This window comes from Squalius cephalus (genome assembly GCF_949319135.1).
Source record: "Squalius cephalus genome assembly, chromosome: 9".
Lineage (NCBI taxonomy): Eukaryota > Metazoa > Chordata > Actinopteri > Cypriniformes > Leuciscidae > Squalius > Squalius cephalus.
This window is the reverse complement of record NC_137130.1, coordinates 7,390,673-7,412,254: the sequence shown is the minus strand read 5'-3', so window position 1 is coordinate 7,412,254 and position 21,582 is coordinate 7,390,673. Positions and strand designations below refer to the sequence as shown.

Genomic DNA, 21,582 nt, shown 5'->3' with positions numbered 1-21,582 from the left:
AGGGGTTAAGGTTAGGTTTAGGGGTTCAGGGTTAGTACCTAGTCATTACCTAGTTAGTGTCATTACTACAAGAAGTACATAGAACTGTATGTAAATGTGAAATAGGACTGTAAAATAAATTGCTACCAAAATGAATATTATTTAGTGAGAACATATTAAATTGATCAAATGTGACAGTTTATAACATTACAAAAGAACATTTTAAATGTTGCTTTGCAACTGTTTTAGTTGAAGCACTATACTAAAACTGAAAAATAAAATAAATGAAAGATAAAAATAAATATTTAATATTCTTTGACTAAAAATTAAAACTGAAAATATAAAAACCTATATAAAAATTCAATATAATGAAGTTTGGAATAAATTATTTTTTTTTTTATGTTTTTGAAAAGTCTTTTATGTGCCCCAAGACCGCATTTATTTGATTAAAAATACAGAAATATTGTGAAATATTATTACAATTAAAAATAATTGTTGTCTATTTGAATATATTGTACAATGTAATTTACTACTGTGATGGCAAAACTGATTAAAATATTCCTTCAGGGAACAAGGGTTACATACGTAACTGAGACGTTCTTTTAAACTTTCTATTCATCAAAGAAAATAATATATGAATTTTGTAGAAATATCAGTTTCCACCCAAAAAATTAAGCAGCAATGTTTTCAACATTGATAATAATAATTATAATATACTATATTTAGTATTAATAATTGAGCACCAATAATTATTGAGCACTAAATAAGCATAATTTAGAATGATTTCTGAAGGATCATGTGACACTGAAGACTGGAGTAATGATGCTGAAAATTCAGCTTTGCATCACAGGAATGAATTACATTTTACAAAATATTAAAACAAAAAACTGTTATTTTAAAATGTAATAATATTTCACAATATTACAGTTTTTACTCTATTTTAGATCAAACAAATTCAGCCTTGGTGAGCAGAACATACTTCTTTTAAAACCATAACAACCCATTGTGGTAAAGAAGAGAAAAACTGGCTTTAGTTCTGGATTCCCAACCCGAATAGAGACACAGAATGGGCCTTCAAGCTGCAGTCTGAGGCTTTAAATGTCCTGCCACAGCAGATTAATGGAGCATGTTACAGGCAACCGAAAGGCTTCCTGTAAGGGAACAGTTTTCAGCCGCGAAATATGCATGTGTAATCACACGGACAACAGGGACTCCATACCTAACCACCTAAACCCAAACACAGGCAATGCGTGTCTGCTGCATTTACATTGTAATCATGGGCTCTCTCTCTCTGTGTGTGTGTGTGTGTGTGTGTGTTAGTTGAGAGTCTATCATCACCGCACTTGTGAAAAGGGTAAGAAGTGATGAGAGCTGACACAATGGTGAAAAACAAAGAAAGAGAGTGGATGGAAAATGTCAGATGCCTCATAGTATATCACATATAAATCTCCTGTTACAGGGTAATAACATGTATGCTTTGAAAACAACACCAACTTTGGTTAGAAAAAAAAAAAGTGTAATTCCAAAAGGATGAAATCATAAGAAATAGTTCACATAACAACTCACGTTCATGGTGTTTCAAAACTGTATGACTTTCTTTCATTAAACACAAAGAGAACATGATGTGCTTGTTACTTTTTTCTATGCAATTACAAAGAACGGAGACTGATGAATCATTCTAGCTTTCAAGTTTTAAAAATGAAGCAAAGGCACCATAAATGTATCATAAAAGTAATCCAAAAAGTATTTTGATACCATACAACAGCTTTGTGTCATGAATGATTTGTGAACGAATCATTACTGAGTTTGATATTTTCAATTGATCATTTGATCTGATATTGATTTAGTTATTGGCACTGTTTACACCTGGTAAAGATGTGTTTTGGTCGATCGGATCACAAGTGGATGACACTAAATACAGGTGTAAACTGGTCTAAATACAGGTCTAAAACGGTTTGAGCTTGTCCACTTTCGACCACTTATAGAAGTAGTAGAAAACACATTCGACCGGATTGCTTTAGTAGTGTAGATGCTCATGTGATTGAATGCGTTAGAACAACCATAAAAGACCAGCTACTCTCCGCTTACTGACCTAATGCGTAAACATTATGGGAAGCGCGCTAGCCAGACGAGATATAAACTTTCTCGGCTGAAGACCCAAATTTGGTTTGAAGACGAAAAACATACCAAGCACAATATTCTCTCACCTTTCCTGATTTCTAACACTCACAGCGTTCGGCGTGGTCTTGCAGTTGTCAGAGCAGAAACGAAAACTGATGCTCTCCATATGTTTTTCCGTCATCTCTAGTCGTGTTCATATGAAAATTGCGCACGCTTATTTTGTCCATTAAATCGAAAGATCTGAAAAAACCCATGCACCCTCCCCTCGAAGAAATCAAGACAGAAGTGGTTGAAAGTGGACAAAAGAGACGGATTAAAACACCAAGTCTAAACGGGAATGTCTTCCTCGTCTACTTGTGATCCAATCAACCAAAACGTATCTTAATACCAGGTGTAAACTGGGCCATAGAGAACATCGGTTACAGAGTCCTCAATTCTGAACTGATTCTATGATTGGACAGATTCAGTGATTCAGTCACAGCGGTTAACAGCTCACTGGAGGCGGGGAAGATTACCAGTGAATGGCAACTTGTATTTCAGTCTTTTCCAGTCTTTTCTCAAACAGAGCTATAGAGGGTATGCACATGATGTCACAGTAGGCAGGAGTTACTGCGGTTACACCCACTGAGTGGCAAAGTTGGTGTTCAGCTTGAATGGCACGAAAAACACACAAAACACATCTAAAATGGGAAAGTACTGTGCAATTGACTGTACAAATAGATTCAACAAGTAATCGGAGTTATCTTTTTACAGACTGCTGAAAGCTACAGAAAAGAGAAGCAAATGGATCCCTGCAATTCGCAGAAACAACTGGATCCAGGCAGCGAAACGTGGATTTGCAGTTCATATTTTGTCAGACAGGTCGGATTTTGGGGTAAAATTATACCCTAGGTTATATATTGTATTGATAACTCATCAATTAAATATTTCCCATCTTATATTATGCGTACTGTAACTGTGAAGTTTACGTCAGCGTTTATTAAAAAAACATCCATTCTGAGCCTTGTGTTCTATAAAGGAAGATGGTAGGATAATGTTAGACAAACCCAGTTTTCCTTACAAAGCAAGTTTAGATAGATAAACAGATGGGAGCACAAAGCAGTTCTTAAATAGATTACGGTAACAGCTGACAGTTATTTGGATAATTTTAAACGTTTTTGCAAAATATATAGGAACAACTAAAATATCAATTGATGTCACTTGTACAACCAAGCATCAATTCAAATTTATTAGAGCTTCACAATACACTTCGCTTCCAAGCAGCTTTACAAGAAGTCATAATGTTATATCTATAATGCCTTGGTGCTTTAACAAGTTTTAGGGCTGGGTGACATGACGATATAACAATGATATAAGTGATCATCCGGTATTAGCTTTACCTATATTGTATTTATTTTATTTTCTAGCAAGGCTTTGGGTTCACAGGCTTTCCTTTATGTATTTCCCCGGAGTCTAAATCAGAGACATATAAATGTCAGGAAAAATGATTCCTGGCCACATGTCAATGTCCATGGACCACTGGTTCTTCGGTAAGTCGTAAAGAACACTGTCGAGTCCAACTGCCTTCAATTTAAGCAGATAATCGTTTGTTTTACTCCCGTTTTTGCAGTTTCCCCTATTAAATCCAGTCATGCTGCAAGATGTTTTGCCACTCAGTCCTGCTGAGGGGGCGTATCCCGGCGGAAAAGTGACGTCAATGCATACCCTCTATAGTAGGAATTCAGAAGTCTTTGAATATAGTGCACAAGTCATATGGGTTACATTTATGATATCTGATATGGTTCTTTTGCATTCATTTTGAAGCTTGAAAGCCTCTGTCCTCATGGAGCATGAAAAAGGGAACAAGTTCAAGTGTATGGGTTAAATGAAATGAATAAATGAAATTAAAATTTAATGACAGATTAAATTTTATTCAGTGGCAGTATGAGAGTCGCCCTATGGGCGTATGAGTCAGAATCCAAAGTAAGCAATGTGTTTAATATCTCAGGTTTGGTGTGTGTCAGGTATTTGCAGTCTCTCGTACCCTGAAGCGGCTGATCAGGTCATATCTGGTGAGCAGTTCATACACCAGGAACTTCAGAGCGTGTTCGCTACTCGCCTCTTGGAGCGTGAAGACGTCAAATGACCATTTATCAACATCCTGAAAAGTAGGAAGACTCCTATGAATTGGTGGCAGATATAAAACTTTAAGGAAATAAACTAAATCCATGTTAGAATCTAATGCAAAGATAATGTGTACCTTTAGAACTGAAATTACAGATGGTGGATAGGTCAACCCTGCCATGTTGGAGGTTCTTCTGTACATTCTGCAAACATGCACACACAAACCATGATGTCTTTTTTTACTATTACCAGCTGAAGTTTATTTTTAACAAGAAGAAGAAAAAAAATTAAATTAAACACATGTATATGAGTTCACATGTAAGAAATTGCATTTGGGTAGCTGACATTGAACACTTTTGGGGAGTTCTGCAGTGCTACTGTATACTCCAAATTTAAAAAAAAAATGTTTAACGGATGTTATGCATAAACTATTTATTTACATTGAAGCCTAAAAAGGAAAAATAGCCAGATTGCATCTAAGGGGCGAAAAGGGGTAAAAAAAAAAATATAATAACTTCATGAATGATGCAATAAATTTTTCTTTAAGAAAAAAAACTTTAGTTAACTTTACACTATGACTTTAGTTGAGTGGACCTCAGATAAACGATTTGACCCCTTTGCGCTTATACCATAAGTGACAAACAATGTAAGATCATTAAATTGTTCCTCACAATTAGAATGGTTTTACTAAAGTCTGAAGTAAAATGGGGCTTTATGGAAGTGTTTAAGAGATGAAAAGTTTTTGACAGCAGCAGTAAAGTCAAATGTGACACATCTACATGTAGATGACCGAATCTTCACAGAACTGTATTCCCTGTAGTATCAAGTACATTCAAATGGGAACATTTTATAATCAGAAAAAAAAGAAAGAAAAGCAGGTCATAACACTAAGACTTTCCATTTTAAATGAGGCTGGAAAAGCACTTAATATTGAAAACGTCATGTTACTCAACACAGTCCAGATTCCAAAATAATAGTACATAATGATCAAATTCATATCCAGTGTTCTTATTAACTTAGCTCTCAATGAATTAATCCCAATTCTGGAACATTAACAGGTTCATAAATGCAGAACATTTGTATGTCTATGTCATTGTCTTAATTTATTGGACTCACAAATGTTAAAGACTGAAATCATATTAATTGGTTTTATTTCATCACAATGTCACAATTATACATACTGTATCCCCAAAAGGGACATGATGGTAGGGGAAAAATGAGATTGGAGGGGAAAAAAATATTTAAAAACTTTTGCATTCCCTCGCAAAACATTTGCGTTCCCCTGAGAAAAAACATCTGCAAAAGAATGCAAAAGCAATGACACATAATTTTTCCATCACCATGTCCCTTTAGGGGCTCCGTACAATTAAGTGACTATTGGATGAATTTTAAATAATTTCACAATTTTACTTTATACCATCATCTAACACTAATCATCATCATATCATCAAGGCCCTTGTCTTTTTGTCTTTTATATATTCCAATTTATAACAAAAATCCATCCATTTCATGACAAATATTTTTAGTGACATCATTTTACATTATATTAAGTTTCATATACATGTTATGGCCACTGTGTACAAAGTCAAATTATAATTAATAAAGTGTCTGAGTTTGTCCAGGACATCTTTCTGAAAGTCTGGCTTATCTTTTTTTTTTTTTAATCACAAAAAAAACAGATGTTTTCCTCATTTGAATGTCTTTATTCACTAAGAGAGCCCCTAATATCCGTTCGATATCACACACGCGGTGATCAGCGCTTCAAGCTCAACAGGTGTCTATGACATTCTGAAGGAGTTTCCATGGAAATGAGGGAGGCAGCTCACGCGCATTACTCAGACATGAGGGTACATGCGACAGAGAAGAGGACTGCAATTCAAATGGAATGGATCGAGATGTTCATTTTTAGTTACTGGAAAAGATAATGCAGAACAAGCCCTTCAGTGTGTGTTCTATGTGTCGGTAACCTTGTAGACATTTTCCCAGTTAGAAAGGGAAAAATGCAAGGTCTGTGAAATGAGACTGTCTGTTTGATTTAAACTCACTTAGAGGCTTAAAGGCTCTGTCTCAAAACCTGGTGTGCCGCATTGCTGACTACAGCCTACATAAGCAGCTGCCTTCAAAAACAAAATCGTAGTCCATTACATTCTTCTGCAATTTTAACAGTTATGTGTGTTGTCCTTATCTTATGAGAAGATGCCTCGCTTAATTATTCACTTTCCTTCAAATTTCCTTAATTATTTCCTTCAAACAGTGAGAGATGTATTAATGGATCAAAAATGAGTGTTTACGCAAATGCAGTTCATGCACATTAAGTGTCTTTATGGCTCCAATTTCACTGATCAAATGGCTTATGAAAATGCTGGAAAAGAACCCTTAAAAGTCATTAAACATACAATAGCGTGTACACATATAATATCGATGCAGAGTACAAATGTGAACAGCCGTGCATTTATTTGTGCAGTAAATTATAGCTGTCACAGGATATGTATGTGTTTGTGTAATTTACGGTGAGCTTACAAAAACATGTATAATATATTTGTCGATTTTGTTGTGAGTAATGGTAAATTGTAGCATGCATTTGTGGGAAGCCTTGATGCTTTCAACTCGATGAAATTAAACTGAATCAGAAGCTGTTTGAAGCCTTTTTCAAAACTGTGGCGAGAACTAACCGGTGCTGAAACAGGGTGTCCATGACCCTTCAATGTTAGAATGTTTCTCAGCCATTAACATGATATTCCAATAAAGCATATTAGAAATAAACTTTAAAACATTACACAAACATTGAAACTTTGAAACTAAGCATATTGACATTTTTCTCAATTCATCTGCCATCTTGGAAAAACTTGTTCACAAAGCTTGGTGCAATGCATTCTGGGATTATCTTTTCCGTGAACAACACATTTAAAGCTGGCTTCTAATTTTGTCAAAGTGAGCTATCTTAAGAGAGAGCATAATTATGTTGCCTACGTGGGCAGCTCACTGGGTGAAAATGTCTCGGCAGAATGTTAAAGGGTTAGTCCACGCTAATATGACAATTCTGTCATCATTTACTCACCCTCATGCCATTTTAAACCTGTATGTACTTCTTTCTACTGCTGAACACAAAAGATTATATTTTGAAGAATGGTTGCCCTGAATAAAGACAACAGAATGTTCATGTTCTTCTGAATTTTAAATAATGGTTGTCCACAAAAAGTTACATTTTGAAGAATGGAATCAAAACAAATTTTAGTTCCTCTTGAATTTCATTGTATTTTTTTGTCCATACAATGGAAGTCTGTCAATGGGAACCAAAACTGTTTGGTTAGCAACATTCTTCAACTGACATTTGAAGGACATCAGGGTGAATAAATGATGTCAGAATTTTCATTTTTTGGTGATCACTTTAAAAAATATCATGAGTATTTTGTGTAAAATGTTACCGACAATGATTCATTGAGCATAAATCACAATGGATTTATTATTAAATGAATTATTATAAGCAAGTATTTCATTATCAAAAGCAATAGATACCGTTCCACAAAGATCCCAGCCTGAACGGCGTGAACGATGCTGCGGAACCGGGGCTTCTCCTCGGGCCGTCTGCGCACCACTCCCATCTTCCTGGTGAAGGTGGAGGCCAGCCAGTCTCGCACCTCCATGGGCACAGAGTCTGCCTGGATATCACTGAGCTCATCCTCGGTGTCCAGAAGCCGCCTAGAGAAGAGCAAACATGTTCAGAGAGGATATCACTCCAAAGAGCCAACAGCAGCTGCCGTGAAGAGCCGGCAGCCAGATCAATATTGTAGGCTAGTTTGTGCAGTAGAAGAGTCTTGCAATCTAGTTATTTGGCTGCAGTGTGTGTGTGTTTTTTTTATAAATAGAATTGAATAGAAACATTCCTAAGCCCATTAAATAAGATAATTTTGTTTTCAAATATTAATACTGAGTAACTATATAAAAGTAAATAATATTATATATAAATATCAGCATCGGTCATTGACAAACTTATAGGCTGGTTGACCTATATCTGCATGTGTCTGACCTATACTGACCAACAGGGAATCTGTGCTCTAGACACAGTGTCAGAGAACATCAGTGGAAGTCAGAACTACAGAGCGGGAAAACCCATAGGAGGCTGCAGCCTACATTCAAATGTGCGTCGGTGGGTGTTACAATCGCTGGAATGTGTAATAACCGATGTGTTAAGATTAAAACTACCATGTTTAGGGGATATATTTTTGGCTCTGTCTGTGGGTTGTAATAGGTTGTTATAGTTTCACAAAACCTGTCAAGAATATGTCCCAGTCATATTTCACACCAGTCAAAAGAAATAAAAAAATGTGTGCATGGAAAAAAAAGCCCTTTTTTAGTGCCAAAAAGAGTTATTTGCATTGTAACACTGTGTGTTTACATGCATGATCTTACTGATTATAATTCAACCTTTTTTTTTGCGTGTGTACTGGCAGCTCTTTACTTTTGACATCATGACTGTCAAAAATTTGATTGATTAAATTTTCAATTATGATACAAAAATATGATCATCCTGCATAAGCCAGAATCGACATGTTAAATCCATATTCCGTCTGTCCCATATTTTAGCATTTTACTCTCAAACAACTGAGAATGCATCAGTATAAATTGCATTTAAATAAAATTACAGATTCGAATTTAGAATACATGAAAGATGGATGCTAAAAGCAGATTCATATCGTTTAAACATTTGGGGTATACGTATAATTTTCGTTTTCGTCTTATCACACACGTTTTACTGAGCATAAGAGAGCATATGTTTAAAATAATACGAGTTAAAAATGTTTTCCATTTGAAAATATTTTAAAATGTAATTTATTCCTGTGATGCAAAGCTGAATTTTCAGTATCATTACTCCAGTCTTCAGCATCACATGATCCTTCAGAAATCATTCTAATATGCTGATTTGCTGCTCAAGAAACATTTATTATTATTATCAATGTTGAAAACAGTTGTGGTGCTCAATATTTTTTATTATTCTTATCCTCCTTACTTTTGACATAAAACCTGGAATAAAATGTAATACACAGTATATTGTGAACTGTACATGTTTTCGTGACATTCGCTCAAACTCAAATGGAGCTCCACACCTGTTTGATGTTCTGCACTGAAGGTGATATTTATGTGCAGACAGAAAGCAAGAAAACATCTCCACAGGCACATGCTCATTTTCTCATAGTGCCATGACTGATCCTGCACTTGCTCTATTAGAGAAAAAGCCAGCATTCAACGCTGAAGTAGCATAAGCAACTGGCACAAGATTAAATAAATAAGCTTTTCCTGAGAAATGAATGCGGCAGAAAGAATAGCGACTGTTATTGCTCAGTCTTACGCAGACAGCCCGACCGGCGCAGGAAATGCGACATGTTATCATAACAAATATTCTCCGACTTTCAGTAACAAGCTAAAATTGCTCAAAGCTGCTACCATGGCAATACATCCTGTGCCTGTCATTAGGAAAACGTAATTAGCCATAGCCGAGTCTGTCTAAACACAAGTCCATCAAACGAGAGGCTGGCAGGGCTCTAGTGGGACAACGCTAGCGCTCTGTACACGTCAATGTGAAGCACAACAGAGCGACAGAGCTTTAGGTCTCGGTTAATTAGGATCAAGGGCCCATGGGACGCACAGCTCCGCTGACTTCCGCGGGGAGCGAGATGAGGAACATGAACACTCTTAGCATGTCTCACTTCAGACGAATGTGAAAAACACTCCTTCTAACTGCTGGAGATAGAGATGAGAATGCTTGAACAATAAAAGGGAGGACTCGATCCTCAGAGGGAGAGCGCTAGTACCATTTATACATGTTGCCCCTTTCCCATGAGCCCATGAAGGTAAAACAAAAAACAGAGACTGAGAGAGAACCAAGTCGCTCTGATCATCTACTGTAGATAGAAGAAACCTAGCGGCATCCTTGCATGAGAAGAAAGAAATGTTCAAATAATTGTAAAATCAGAGAATTCAATTCAGAATTGACCCAATAAATCCATATACTGTAAGATGACGTTTGTCCCATTTTTAGTATTTCTCTCTAAATCATGTGCCAAGAATGTGTCAGGTTTTAATTGCATTTGAATAAAACATGTTAAAAGCAGATTCCATATACAGTTCAAATCTTTCAGGTCGTTAAGATGCTTTTGAAAGAAGTCTCTTCTGCTCACCATGGTTGCATTTATTTGATCAAAATACAGTAAAAACAGTAATATTGTGAAATATTATTACAATAGCTCTTTTATGTTTTATTATTATAATTTTCAGCATCATTACTCAAGTCTTCAGTGTCTCATGATCCTTCATATGTCATTCTAATATGCTGATTTGGTGCTGAATAAAGCATTCATTTCTTTTAAACCCCAAACTTTTGAAAAGTACTGTACCTTTTTGAGACATTTAATATAGTCTAAATCATGCAAAATCCATCAAGTTTTTATCTGTTGGCTTTTTGTACTTTTGTCTGAACTTAAATATGAAATATAAAGACAATCAGACATCTTTCATTCTATTTATTGTGTTTCATTGGTGCACAATTGCACAGGATTTTATGCTATGTTCATTAAAATGTGTAAAAACACAAAGCTGAACTGTAAAATATTTAAACTCATGGTCACACTTTATATTAGGGTCCAGTTCTCACAAGCTAGTATTAACTAAGAATTTTGCCTCAAATTCCCAATTACTGTTTATTAATAGTCAAGTCAAGTCACCTTCATTTATATAGCACTTTTAACAATATAGATTGTTTCAAAGCAGCTTTACAGTGATAACAGGAAATTAAAGTAACTGAGATTGTTTTGGCTTTACAGCAGCTCTAGAATTAGTGATTGTCCAGCTAAAGTAAGTTTTGATTGATTCACTTCTGTTGCAAAGATCATTAGTTATTAACTTAGGGCCGCTAACAGACACAGTTCTAACAGAAAACCCTTAATGCGCTCTGGCTCAATCATTCGCACAACAACAGTGCCTGGTGGCTCAAAAACGCAAACCTGTGAAAACGCTGACACCGTTAGTAAGTTAGAATAGTTAGTAGGGATGCCACAATTCTCAATATAATATTGAACCGTTCGGTACGACATCCATTGCGCTTAACCATCATTCCACACTTTAACATGGCGAGGGGCGGTGAAGTGAGGCTACAGTACGAGGAAGCGCTGGCGTCTTTCAAATCCGTGGTGTGGGGACATTTCAGTTTTGCCGTTGAGTGTAATGCCGAGGAAGAAAAAACGGTAAACAAAAAAATGACTCTGTGCAAGCATTGTTTTACACGTGTAGCCTACTCAAACGGAAACACTTCCAACATGACTGCACATCTGCGGCGCCGTCACCCAGCAATATCACTGTCTGAAGGCACAAATAAATATGCTTATTTGAAATGGTCAATTTATTACTAACTTCACATGTATGTTTATTTTCAAAATTTAGGAATTTAGGAATTTATGTGTTCCCCAGCTTGTACATGGGCTACCAGCAGCTGTGAGATGTCAGTGTTAATTTTATATTATACAATACACTAGGAACTAATGGACTTTTCTTAGCTTTTAAGTAAAATAAAGGAGTATTGCAATAAATCGTTTTTATGTTTTTCTCTTACTGTTCCTATTGCCTAAGCATAGAATAACAAAAAAAACACTCTTATGTGTCAAGCCATCAGAACCGAACCGAACCGAAAACCGTGGTTAAAAAACCGAGGTATGTATTGAACCGTGGGCTAACTGTATTGTTGCATCCCTAATAGTTAGTATAATAAGGTAGTTGTTAAGTTTAGGTATTGGGTAGGATTAAGAGATTTAGAATATGGTCATGCAGAATAAGACATTAATATGTGCTTTATACTGTAAGCACTACTAAACAGCCAATATCCTAGTAGTATGCATGATTATAAGCAACTAGTTAATAGTGTTGGACCCTACACTAAAGTGTTACCAAACTCACAAATCTCTAGTGTTATAAATCGCCTTGGTAGAATCTAAACTGATATGTGTGTAGTGGCAACACTTTACATTAAGGCGCGACACGGCAGGTAAAAACATCGTTGTTTTTTTTACTGGTCAATTTTGAGATTTTTGGATATTTGTCTTCAATTCAGTCTTCTTTCAGACTTGTGGTGAAAAAAAGTCCGAAATACACATTTAGGTCTTTATTTTACTACACTTTGTCTGTTCGCGTCTGTAGATTTCTCATAAATTCAACAAAAGTTGGCGTTATTAATCATCCCGCTGCTCCGCAATCGCTGCCGGCACCCTGTCATCACATGCACCGCTGGAAAGATCTCTCTCCTGTACAATGCTGTTGAATCCAAATATGGTCATTTCCTTTTTATCAGCAACCAATCATGAAAGTAAAAGGGCTGAATGCTCAATCTCATTGGCTGATGATAAATCTTTAAAGTCCTTTTTCTCAAAATGACTTTTCTCTCATACTCCAAGTACCTAGTTATATTATGAAGACATTTACAGAGGGATTTGTAAATATATTATTCCTAGCCTGATTTATATAACATTTTATTCCAAAAAACATGGAAAAAATATTTTTTTTAAGGCTATTGACAGTATATTCTGATTTACAGGATAACAAAAGTAGATATCCATACATCCCTCTGTAATGTTTTTCCCATCTAATATGTCAACACAATGAAAAAAATAATTGTTAACCTGGCTTTATCCAGTACTCAGATTTCGTTTTTTAAAATATATGCAAATGAGTGCATATTTAATTAGATAATGCCTAATTTGCATATTTAAACATTAAATTACAGAAAACTTGTAATACATTTTATTCTCATCTTAATGTAAGTAATCAACTGGGAAAGTTTCATGGTGATATCTGCTAGTTAAAAAATTTACCCTATTCACCTGTAGTGTCTCGCCTTAATGTACTCATATGCCAAAATTAAAGTGACTGCAGAAACTTCATCAAGCAGTGATTATCTTAATTATAACCTACACACACATAGCTACAGGCATATGCTGTACTGCAGCTGTCGAGCATTTCGATTGTATTTACAAAGTGGCCTGCTGTCACAAGCCACCAGTGGCTAAAACCAATCTCAAATGGCACATGTGGTCACTTATTTCAACCCCATTCTGGGACTGTGAAAGGCAATGTTCACTCACCTAGTTTCGTCGATGTACACAGCCTCTAGAACCGATGCGGCATATTCAATGTTTTTCCTCAGATCTACGACATTCACCTCCCCCTTATCCAGCTGCTTCACCAGACATCTCAATCTGCAGGAAAAAAAAAACAGTCAGAGCTTCAATTCATGAAAATTCGACATCTGATCTGAAAGCACTGATGTTGTTATTTGACATTACACTATTTGTTACAGGAATAGTTCGCATTTTTATATCATTTATTCAACCTTGCATAACTTTCTCCTGAGTTTGGCTCCAAACGCCACATCATCGTCTATTTTCATTGTAAAGAAAAAAAGCAGCTCTGACAGAAATTCATACGAGTTTGGAATGACATGGGTGGTAAATGATGATTCAAATTTTCATTCTTGAGTGAATTATTCCTTGAAAGCCACACACACACACACACACACACACACACACACACACAGATACACAAACAAAGATAATTAAAACACATCCATGACAGGAAAACACAATCTGTTTTATGAAAGAAACAAAATGGGTAAATGAGATAGACACTGCCAATTCCACACCCACAAGAAAACAAAGAGCATTAAACAAATAAAATAAAGGATTACAGTTCATCAGCATCTTAATCATCAAATCTCATGTGCCAAAACGCTACGCTCGGTTAATCTTTCATGGCACTCACAATAAGATTTTTTTGTATTTTGAATAAGCAGAGCCAATATCTTGGCAGAGTTAATGTGAGGTAACCCTGTAAATATGTAGGTCAAAAACAAAGTTAACATTTGAGAGTAATGAATTCCATGTAATCCAATCACACACGGCCTCCCATTCCTTGTTTTCTGAGCAATATCCCTCTTATCGCTCCTCAAAAATGATAGCCTGGGAATGATTTACACACTGCAACAAGATGAAAGCACAGAAAATACATAAATATAAATACATCATAATAAAAACGACCCACCGAATATTTTAATGAAATAAAATAATAATACATGTCAGAATTACAGGTAAATAATGACAGAACTATCCTTTTAATAAAATAAAATATAATTCTACACAATATTTACACACACACACACACACACACACACAAACACATTTCATGTTTTATGGGGACATTCCATAGACATAATGATTTTTATACTGTACAAACTGTATAATCATCACCTACCCATCACAGAAACCTTGCTGCATTTTTATATTTTCAAATAACATCATTCTGCATGATTTATAAGCTGTTTTCCTCATGGGGACTGAAAAACGAGTTCATCTTTGTAGGGTTTACCACATATTATCTCAAATCTTATCACCAGTTTTACAGAAACCCACTGAAACGGGACAACACTATATACAGGTACTCGAGATCCAAAATACTTCAAGATTCATCCATTTCAACCACATTTGAAGGTTGTTGAAAACACATGTGCCATGTGTATTTCATTGGTAAGGTAAATGCTAATCCATTCTGATGATTCCCAGACAACACTGAAGTACCGCCCACTCACCTGTCAATCACTCACTGCACAAAAACAAGGGTTTATACTTAGGCAGTTATCCGTGGCTTTAAAAGAAATAACTGTGTGATTGAAAATCTGGGAAAGTACATACATACACATGCAAAAGACTTCTCTGGTATATAGCACAAATTATGTAAAGCATGTCTGTCATTGAGTTATTATGGGTATTCCACTGAAAGGATAAGTAACACTTCTGTTAATCGGACAAGTGGGCACAGTTATATCTCAAATGGCCAAATGTCTTCTGATTAATGTCTGCTTTCAATCACCCAGTCACTCTTTTGTTTATGACAGTGGTCTCTAGCATAGCAACTTGAATAAACACTCATTCCTTAGCGTGCTATTGACAGATAACACGTACGCCTAAACTCAAACTGCTAACATGTACGCTTAAACTTCATCCTGCCTCAGATATGCCATTACAGGATGAAAGACAAACAACAGCAGGAAAACAAACTGCAATTACTGATGAAACTACTGCAAAAAATATATATAACAAAAACTGAGGAACAGCACTGAACACAGAGCATGTTTTTTGTGTCAGTTTTGATGAGTATTCTCCTGAAGTCTGGCCTGACATCATCTTCTAGCTATTTCCAATTCCTGTCACGATAGGATCTGGAATGATGTCTGACTCTGATTGTAGTCTGAGGTGGATCAGAATAACATCTGATGTGAAAAAGAGGCAAATCATCACAGCAAAGCGCTCTCAAAGCAAAGCTAGTCATTCTTGCATTCATTACAATTTGTCTGTCAAGTATGTGACTGGAAAGAATGAATTACCCTTAGAAGATTTTATGTTGTTCCTGTGAAAATGTGGGTTTGATATTCCTAGTGAGGCTCTTTTAACATGATACTTTTGTCAAATTACTGGACTTCATCACCTCAAACTGAGAGCCGGGGTAAGAAATGCTTTACGACAGAGCAAAAGAACCCAGATATAATGACAGAAACTATACATTTCAAGGAGAGAAAGGTTTTTGCTGTCCCAGAGGAAAATATTATTCAGAGGTGTCTCTTTCATTGCTCAGGAGACAAAATGAGTCCTCAGATGTTTCTCCTAAAAGTCCTTAAGAAAGACAGACACAAATTAGACTATTGTTGACATATTAGGCTAATTAATCTGGGTAGTATAACTAATTAATTTGCTCTTAAAGGAATCTGATTAAATATTTGAGATATCTGAATTTGGATTGCAGGTGTTGTCTTTAACTGTGTAAAGATTTGCAAAGATGACACATCTTTTGAACATTTTAGATTACTGGGATCTTTTTCTCAGGATATAAATCTTCATTTCAACTACAATTTAAACTGAATAGCAAAATAAATGACTTATGTTTCCCGAGAACTTCCCCCATCTGCCATTGGTCGGCCAAAAAGATAGCACCGCCCCAAAACAACGCCATTGGTTGAGTACCTTAAACAGAGCAATGTTTTGATAACGCCACAACTAAAAAGCTTACATTTTCCAGGGAAAATAACCATCAAATGGATATAGAGTGGTGCAGGGAAGACGTATATTTGTAGGCCAACCTGTAAGTTAGCATCGCCCTGGTTTCCTCGACAAAAACCCGATAGGATTTTTCCATTGACTTTCGCATTACTGCAGAAAATAAGCTCTGTGATCAACAAAAGCTTATTATTCTTACACATTCTGTTCACAATTAACACAACTTTTATGAATTTTGAAGCATAAATCGGCAGAAGTCAAAAGCTAAATGTAGGCTATAAACAATCTACATCACAGTTGCATGACTTCAACGTTACCACCACTAAGCGTCCGACAACTCTTTCAGTCTTTGTTAAAAACATTTTCCCTGAAAGTTTGAGTTATAATTGTTTCTAAGAACATGATTCTAAACACAACAAGGCTGTAAAAGCGGACTATTGAGTAGATGAGTTCACCTGTTTGATGTTATGACGTTTAATGTCTCCGACAACCTCTGTCGTCTCATTTAGCCACATAATAATAGCAACCGCCTTTTACAAGACAAGTAAAAGCTTAAAAAAAAAAATCACAAGAGGGTATTACTGATGTATTTGATAGAATAAAACATGAAAATATCTTGAGCTTGTGTTCACCACAGACCTTTCAAGCATTTAACCAAAAACCCATTCAAAAAACCCATTGACTTCAGGACAATGGAACCGGAAGTGCTAAAATGCAACTAGTTTCCGAGTTTTGGCCTATAAAAAAGATGTCATCCCTGCACCACTCTATAATGCTGGGATAGGAGAAATTATAATAACATTTAAAGCTTTAATATACATTTAAAAAAAAACATGTGTAATGTAAATAAAGATGTTTATAGCAGGTTTATCAAGTATAAGTGAAGACAGAATCTGGTTCTGGTTAAGTAGCTAGGGGCGAACAGCTCTGGAGTGACATGTCAATCTATCAGGGCCTATTTTTACCTGGAGTGCATGAAAGCGCGTGAGGGAGATGGACTCCATCTGACTTGTGGAGAGTGGCTGAGGAGAAGGGCAGGAGAATGATAAGGACTTTGGAAACATTGTGGGTGATACTCATTCCTTCCCTTCCTGATGGTGATTTACCGCGTTTCCAAATGCCCAGCAGTGAAGTAAAATGGAGAGGAGAAGGGTGTGTAACTGTGCATCACTCACAAACACACCTACCCACCCAAGAACGTCACAGTGTGTATATTTATCACATATGTTCTGCCGGATCCAGATGGGAGGACTTTCCAAACAATGATAAACACACAGCACTGCAGCAAGAGGGGATTTACAGTTCATCGCAATATAGCTCTATTATTTCTCCAAGTTTCATTCCATCGAAACACTGTTTTCATCTAACACACCTGACTTCAATAAAATGTTTCTCATGATTTTAAAGACATTTTGATTCAAAATAATATTTTTTGTAACTTTCGTTTTTGTTTTTTTGTTTCAGCAAATACCAGTAAAGTAACTAGCGCAAATATCTCCTCCCATAAACTTTGCGTCTGAAAGGGAAACTCCTACCAATGCATATGCAAAAATAACCCTGTCCACGCTAATAAAAAATAAATGCTGAAAAAATAACCCTTTTCAGCGCTAATTTTTCACTCTGTATCTTTAGTAAATCCTGGCAGTAGTTTTTAACGCCAAACGAGGGCTTGTGCTGGCACAAGCTGTTAGTAAACAGTATTAGTATTAGTATACAGTATTCCCTTAGTATTCAAACACTCTGTTTTGATGACAGCAGCACTGATGCTGACATGACCAAAGCATGATGAAAAAAATCATGCCCAAAAAACATCTTGAGCTTCAATGGAAGAAAGGAACAACAACAACAGCAGCAAATCTGTGGTGTCAAACTTTTGAACCCTTCTGTAAATGGCATTTAATATGACAGAAATGTAACGTGATGCAGAGCCTTGAGTGCATCACCCTCCCTCTGGTCCCCCCACAACAGCTGTTGTGCTTATCAGCATTCACATGAAGCCTGTAAGAGTGTGTTTAACATTGAAGACAGCAAAAGTGCAGAACCTGCAACCTCCTTGCGCTGCTCGCTTAGATGATATATGACCTGTGCCAGTATACTCTAATTTCTCCTCTGAATTTTGCACACATTATATTTGCCAGCCACTTTTATCCTAAATAATGTGCAGTGCATTCAAAGCATACTTTTTAGAATGCTAGTGGACTGCTTACTGAATACTGTGCAAAATATTCTTTAGTATGTAAAAAAAAAACTTGTCCAGAAAGTGAGCCAAGAAATAGTTAATCATTCATAACACTGGAAGGTCAAATGAAGTGCATTGCATTATGGGATACTGCACTCAGTGCAGTGAGCTTTGTTGCATATTGGACATTTAAGCAAATGTAGTAGATCATTGAGGTCATTGAGGCATGCAGATATTTATCATATTTAGCACAATATATAAGTATATAGCTTATACCCTATATACTACAGAAATACTGTAAAAAGTATACTAGGGCACAATGCACAGTGTGTATAACCCTCTTAAACATAATAAAAACACTGGTCATTGTCGGAAAATTAGCAAAAATCACTGCATGACTGCTAATTTTCAACATATTTTAACACAATGTAGTCACTAATAAATTAACTTTTTGGTATATAAAAAAAATATTAATATGACTAATAGTGTAATTATGTGTTTGTTTTATGAATAGACTTTCTAGGGAGCTGAGATGCAAACTGGCTTGTGCTACAATACATGCAATCTTTGCAATTTCTCCATCTTTCAGCTAAGAACAAATAAACTCAAGTGACATTTTACATGACATTCATTATGGAGAGTGCTATAAGAAGTGTTGTTTTTGCTAACTAAAACTATCAAAAATGTTGATTAAAATAAAGCAGAAATAAAATAAAATAAAAATGACAATTAATAATAAAATAATTAGTAATATTAAACTAATGAAAATGACAAAAAGCAAAATGAAAGCATAATTTTAAAATTAAAATGAACGCAAAAATCGAAATAGTATCTAAATAATACTAAAATAACATTGATATGGAGTCTGCTACCAATAAAATAGCTGTTCTGTAAAAGAAGTTGCTGAAATTTAGTGACAGTACTATATCAAATTTATGGCAAACGGATACTGACCGTTGTAAATATCTTAAAGTGATTCAATGGCGCCATGGCTTACGAGGCTCATATGGCGCCAAGTGCCATCTTCTCTGGTTTAGTGATAGTTAAACAGAAATATCTGACAGAACAATGCAATCGACCAACTAGAATCAAGCATTCCAAAGAGCTGTGTGACTGCAAACTTAGCTGAAATACACGAGATGAAGTATGGCTGGTTGACTGACACCATCCTGTCGAGTGGTTTCAGAGCACAGGCACTTAGACTGACTGTATTTTTGGAGACTTTGCCATGGCCCCTGACACAGTGTATCGGGGAGGGTCTTCAGACCACTGAGAGTGCATGGAAATAAAAACAAGCATCTAAAAGAAGCCTGTCTGGAAATGAACAAAATAAACCCGCACCGCTTTACCTCTACAGCAGGCCTCCCAGAAGCAAAAACACGTTAAGCAAGCTGGGTTGGTGCTTTTTAGACTCCCATTGAGTAACGTGCTGCCCCGTCAACCCAGTCCGAAAGTTCCTCGGGGACCCAGTCGCATCCATCTCCAGCCCTTTTCCGAGTCCCTGTTTTCCAAATCTAAAACCATCCAGGCTTTTCATAGCTCACAGTGTATCCACCCAGGTCAGATTAGAAATTGCAAAATAAGACAAACCCTGGAAGTTTGCTTTGAGTTTTTCAAGAAGAGTTTGTTTTCCAAGGGTGCATGAGAATGCCCTGGAGAAAGAGCGAAGGGGGATGTTTCTCGTGGTCACTAACAGCGGCCCAGTGAGACGCTGGCACTGGCAGTCGGCAGGCCATCGTGCCCCAGTCACACAAGTAAAGAGGAAGGTCAACCTCAAACATTTTCCCATGAGCTTGCTGTGCCATTCTACACATAAACATCCAAAACTCAGAGCCTCTGCCGTCACTGACGGTCCCTCGAGGGACCCGGCGAGGGCTCGCGATGGAAAGAAAGAAAGGACTTGCTACCAGCCTCTCAGACAGCTCTAAATTCCTCACTCCACAAAGATGGCACCCATAGGACCGCTCACTGACCTGAGAATAATTAGAGAGGAGGGGAAGAGCGTGTGATGAGTCCAGAGATGCAAATCAGTACGAAAAATCGCATGTGTAATGTGCGTCGGACATAAGCAGTTTCCCGCCCCATTTATTCTGACAAATAAATGGACGTGTTCTCTGATTTCACAGATATCCCACCGCTAACTTTTGGTTCCAAAAAAGTCCCTAGGCAACAGGGAAAATATTGTCACAAATTGTCCTCCCTTGACACCAACACTGCTTACCAAATGTATTAATAGACAGATTGTGAACACAGGCCAAGACTTGGAGAAAGGTGAACTGTCATCATGCGTCTGTCCATTTTTTTTAATTAACCTAGAGATACTGGTAAATTTAATACTGACCGAGTCATGCACTTGAATGATCGCTCATTAATAGCATACAAATGGCTTTGTAACAAAAGGTTTCTAAGTAAATGAACAGAACATAAATCAACCAACCACACCAAAATATAAATTTAATCACTGAGTCACTAAAATATCTATATTGTAAAATAATAATAATAATAATAATATAAATACTACTACTACTACTACTAATCATAATGATTATTTACATATTTAGTTTACCAAAACTTAATATTTACAAAAAAAATTACAACATCCATTCATCAGTCATGATATAATTATATTATTATATATTATTATTTTTATTATTTAATTTTTAGTTTACCAAAACTCAAGTTCTCTTTACAAGAAGATTACATTCATACATCACTCACATATCTATATTGTATAACACATTATTATTATATCAATTATTTTATACTATTACTACAACTACCGCTTTTTTTAGACATTTATTTGTGAATTAATTTGCTTGATCAATCGTGTGGGGCGCAGCTCAGGTAATGCTGGGGGGCGCAGGAGATCAGCAGAATAAAATGAATTTAAAAAAAAAAACAGCCATTGCAAGTGCGTGACTAGCAGTTGGAGCTCTGCCTTTATAAAGCGGCACTGAACGCCAATTCCACTGAATCATTCTTCTTCAGACCGCTGATTTATTGTCATCGTCTGAATAAGACAGAGATAGAAGTTGCTTGCCGTATTCAGCGTAAGATGATGTAAGCTACAAGAAGCTGAGCTTGTTAGGTGCTGTTGAAAGAGTTAATTGCAGC

At 36.2% G+C, this 21,582-nt stretch overlaps 1 protein-coding gene across 6 annotated transcripts in view; it reads right to left on the bottom strand.

Moving 5' to 3' along the window:
• The window catches only part of pde1a (phosphodiesterase 1A, calmodulin-dependent), a 109,944-nt gene that overhangs the window by 10,212 nt on the left and 78,150 nt on the right, over positions 1-21,582 (bottom strand). For all 6 annotated transcript variants that reach the window (XM_079882297.1, XM_079882298.1, XM_079882299.1 and 3 more), the window contains 4 exons: positions 13,329-13,442; positions 7,720-7,902; positions 4,340-4,406; positions 4,124-4,240 (listed from right to left, as the gene is read on the bottom strand). In XM_079882297.1, the coding sequence (XP_079738423.1) occupies positions 4,124-4,240; positions 4,340-4,406; positions 7,720-7,902; positions 13,329-13,442 (481 nt within the window). The remainder of the gene's footprint in view (positions 1-4,123; positions 4,241-4,339; positions 4,407-7,719; positions 7,903-13,328; positions 13,443-21,582) is intronic.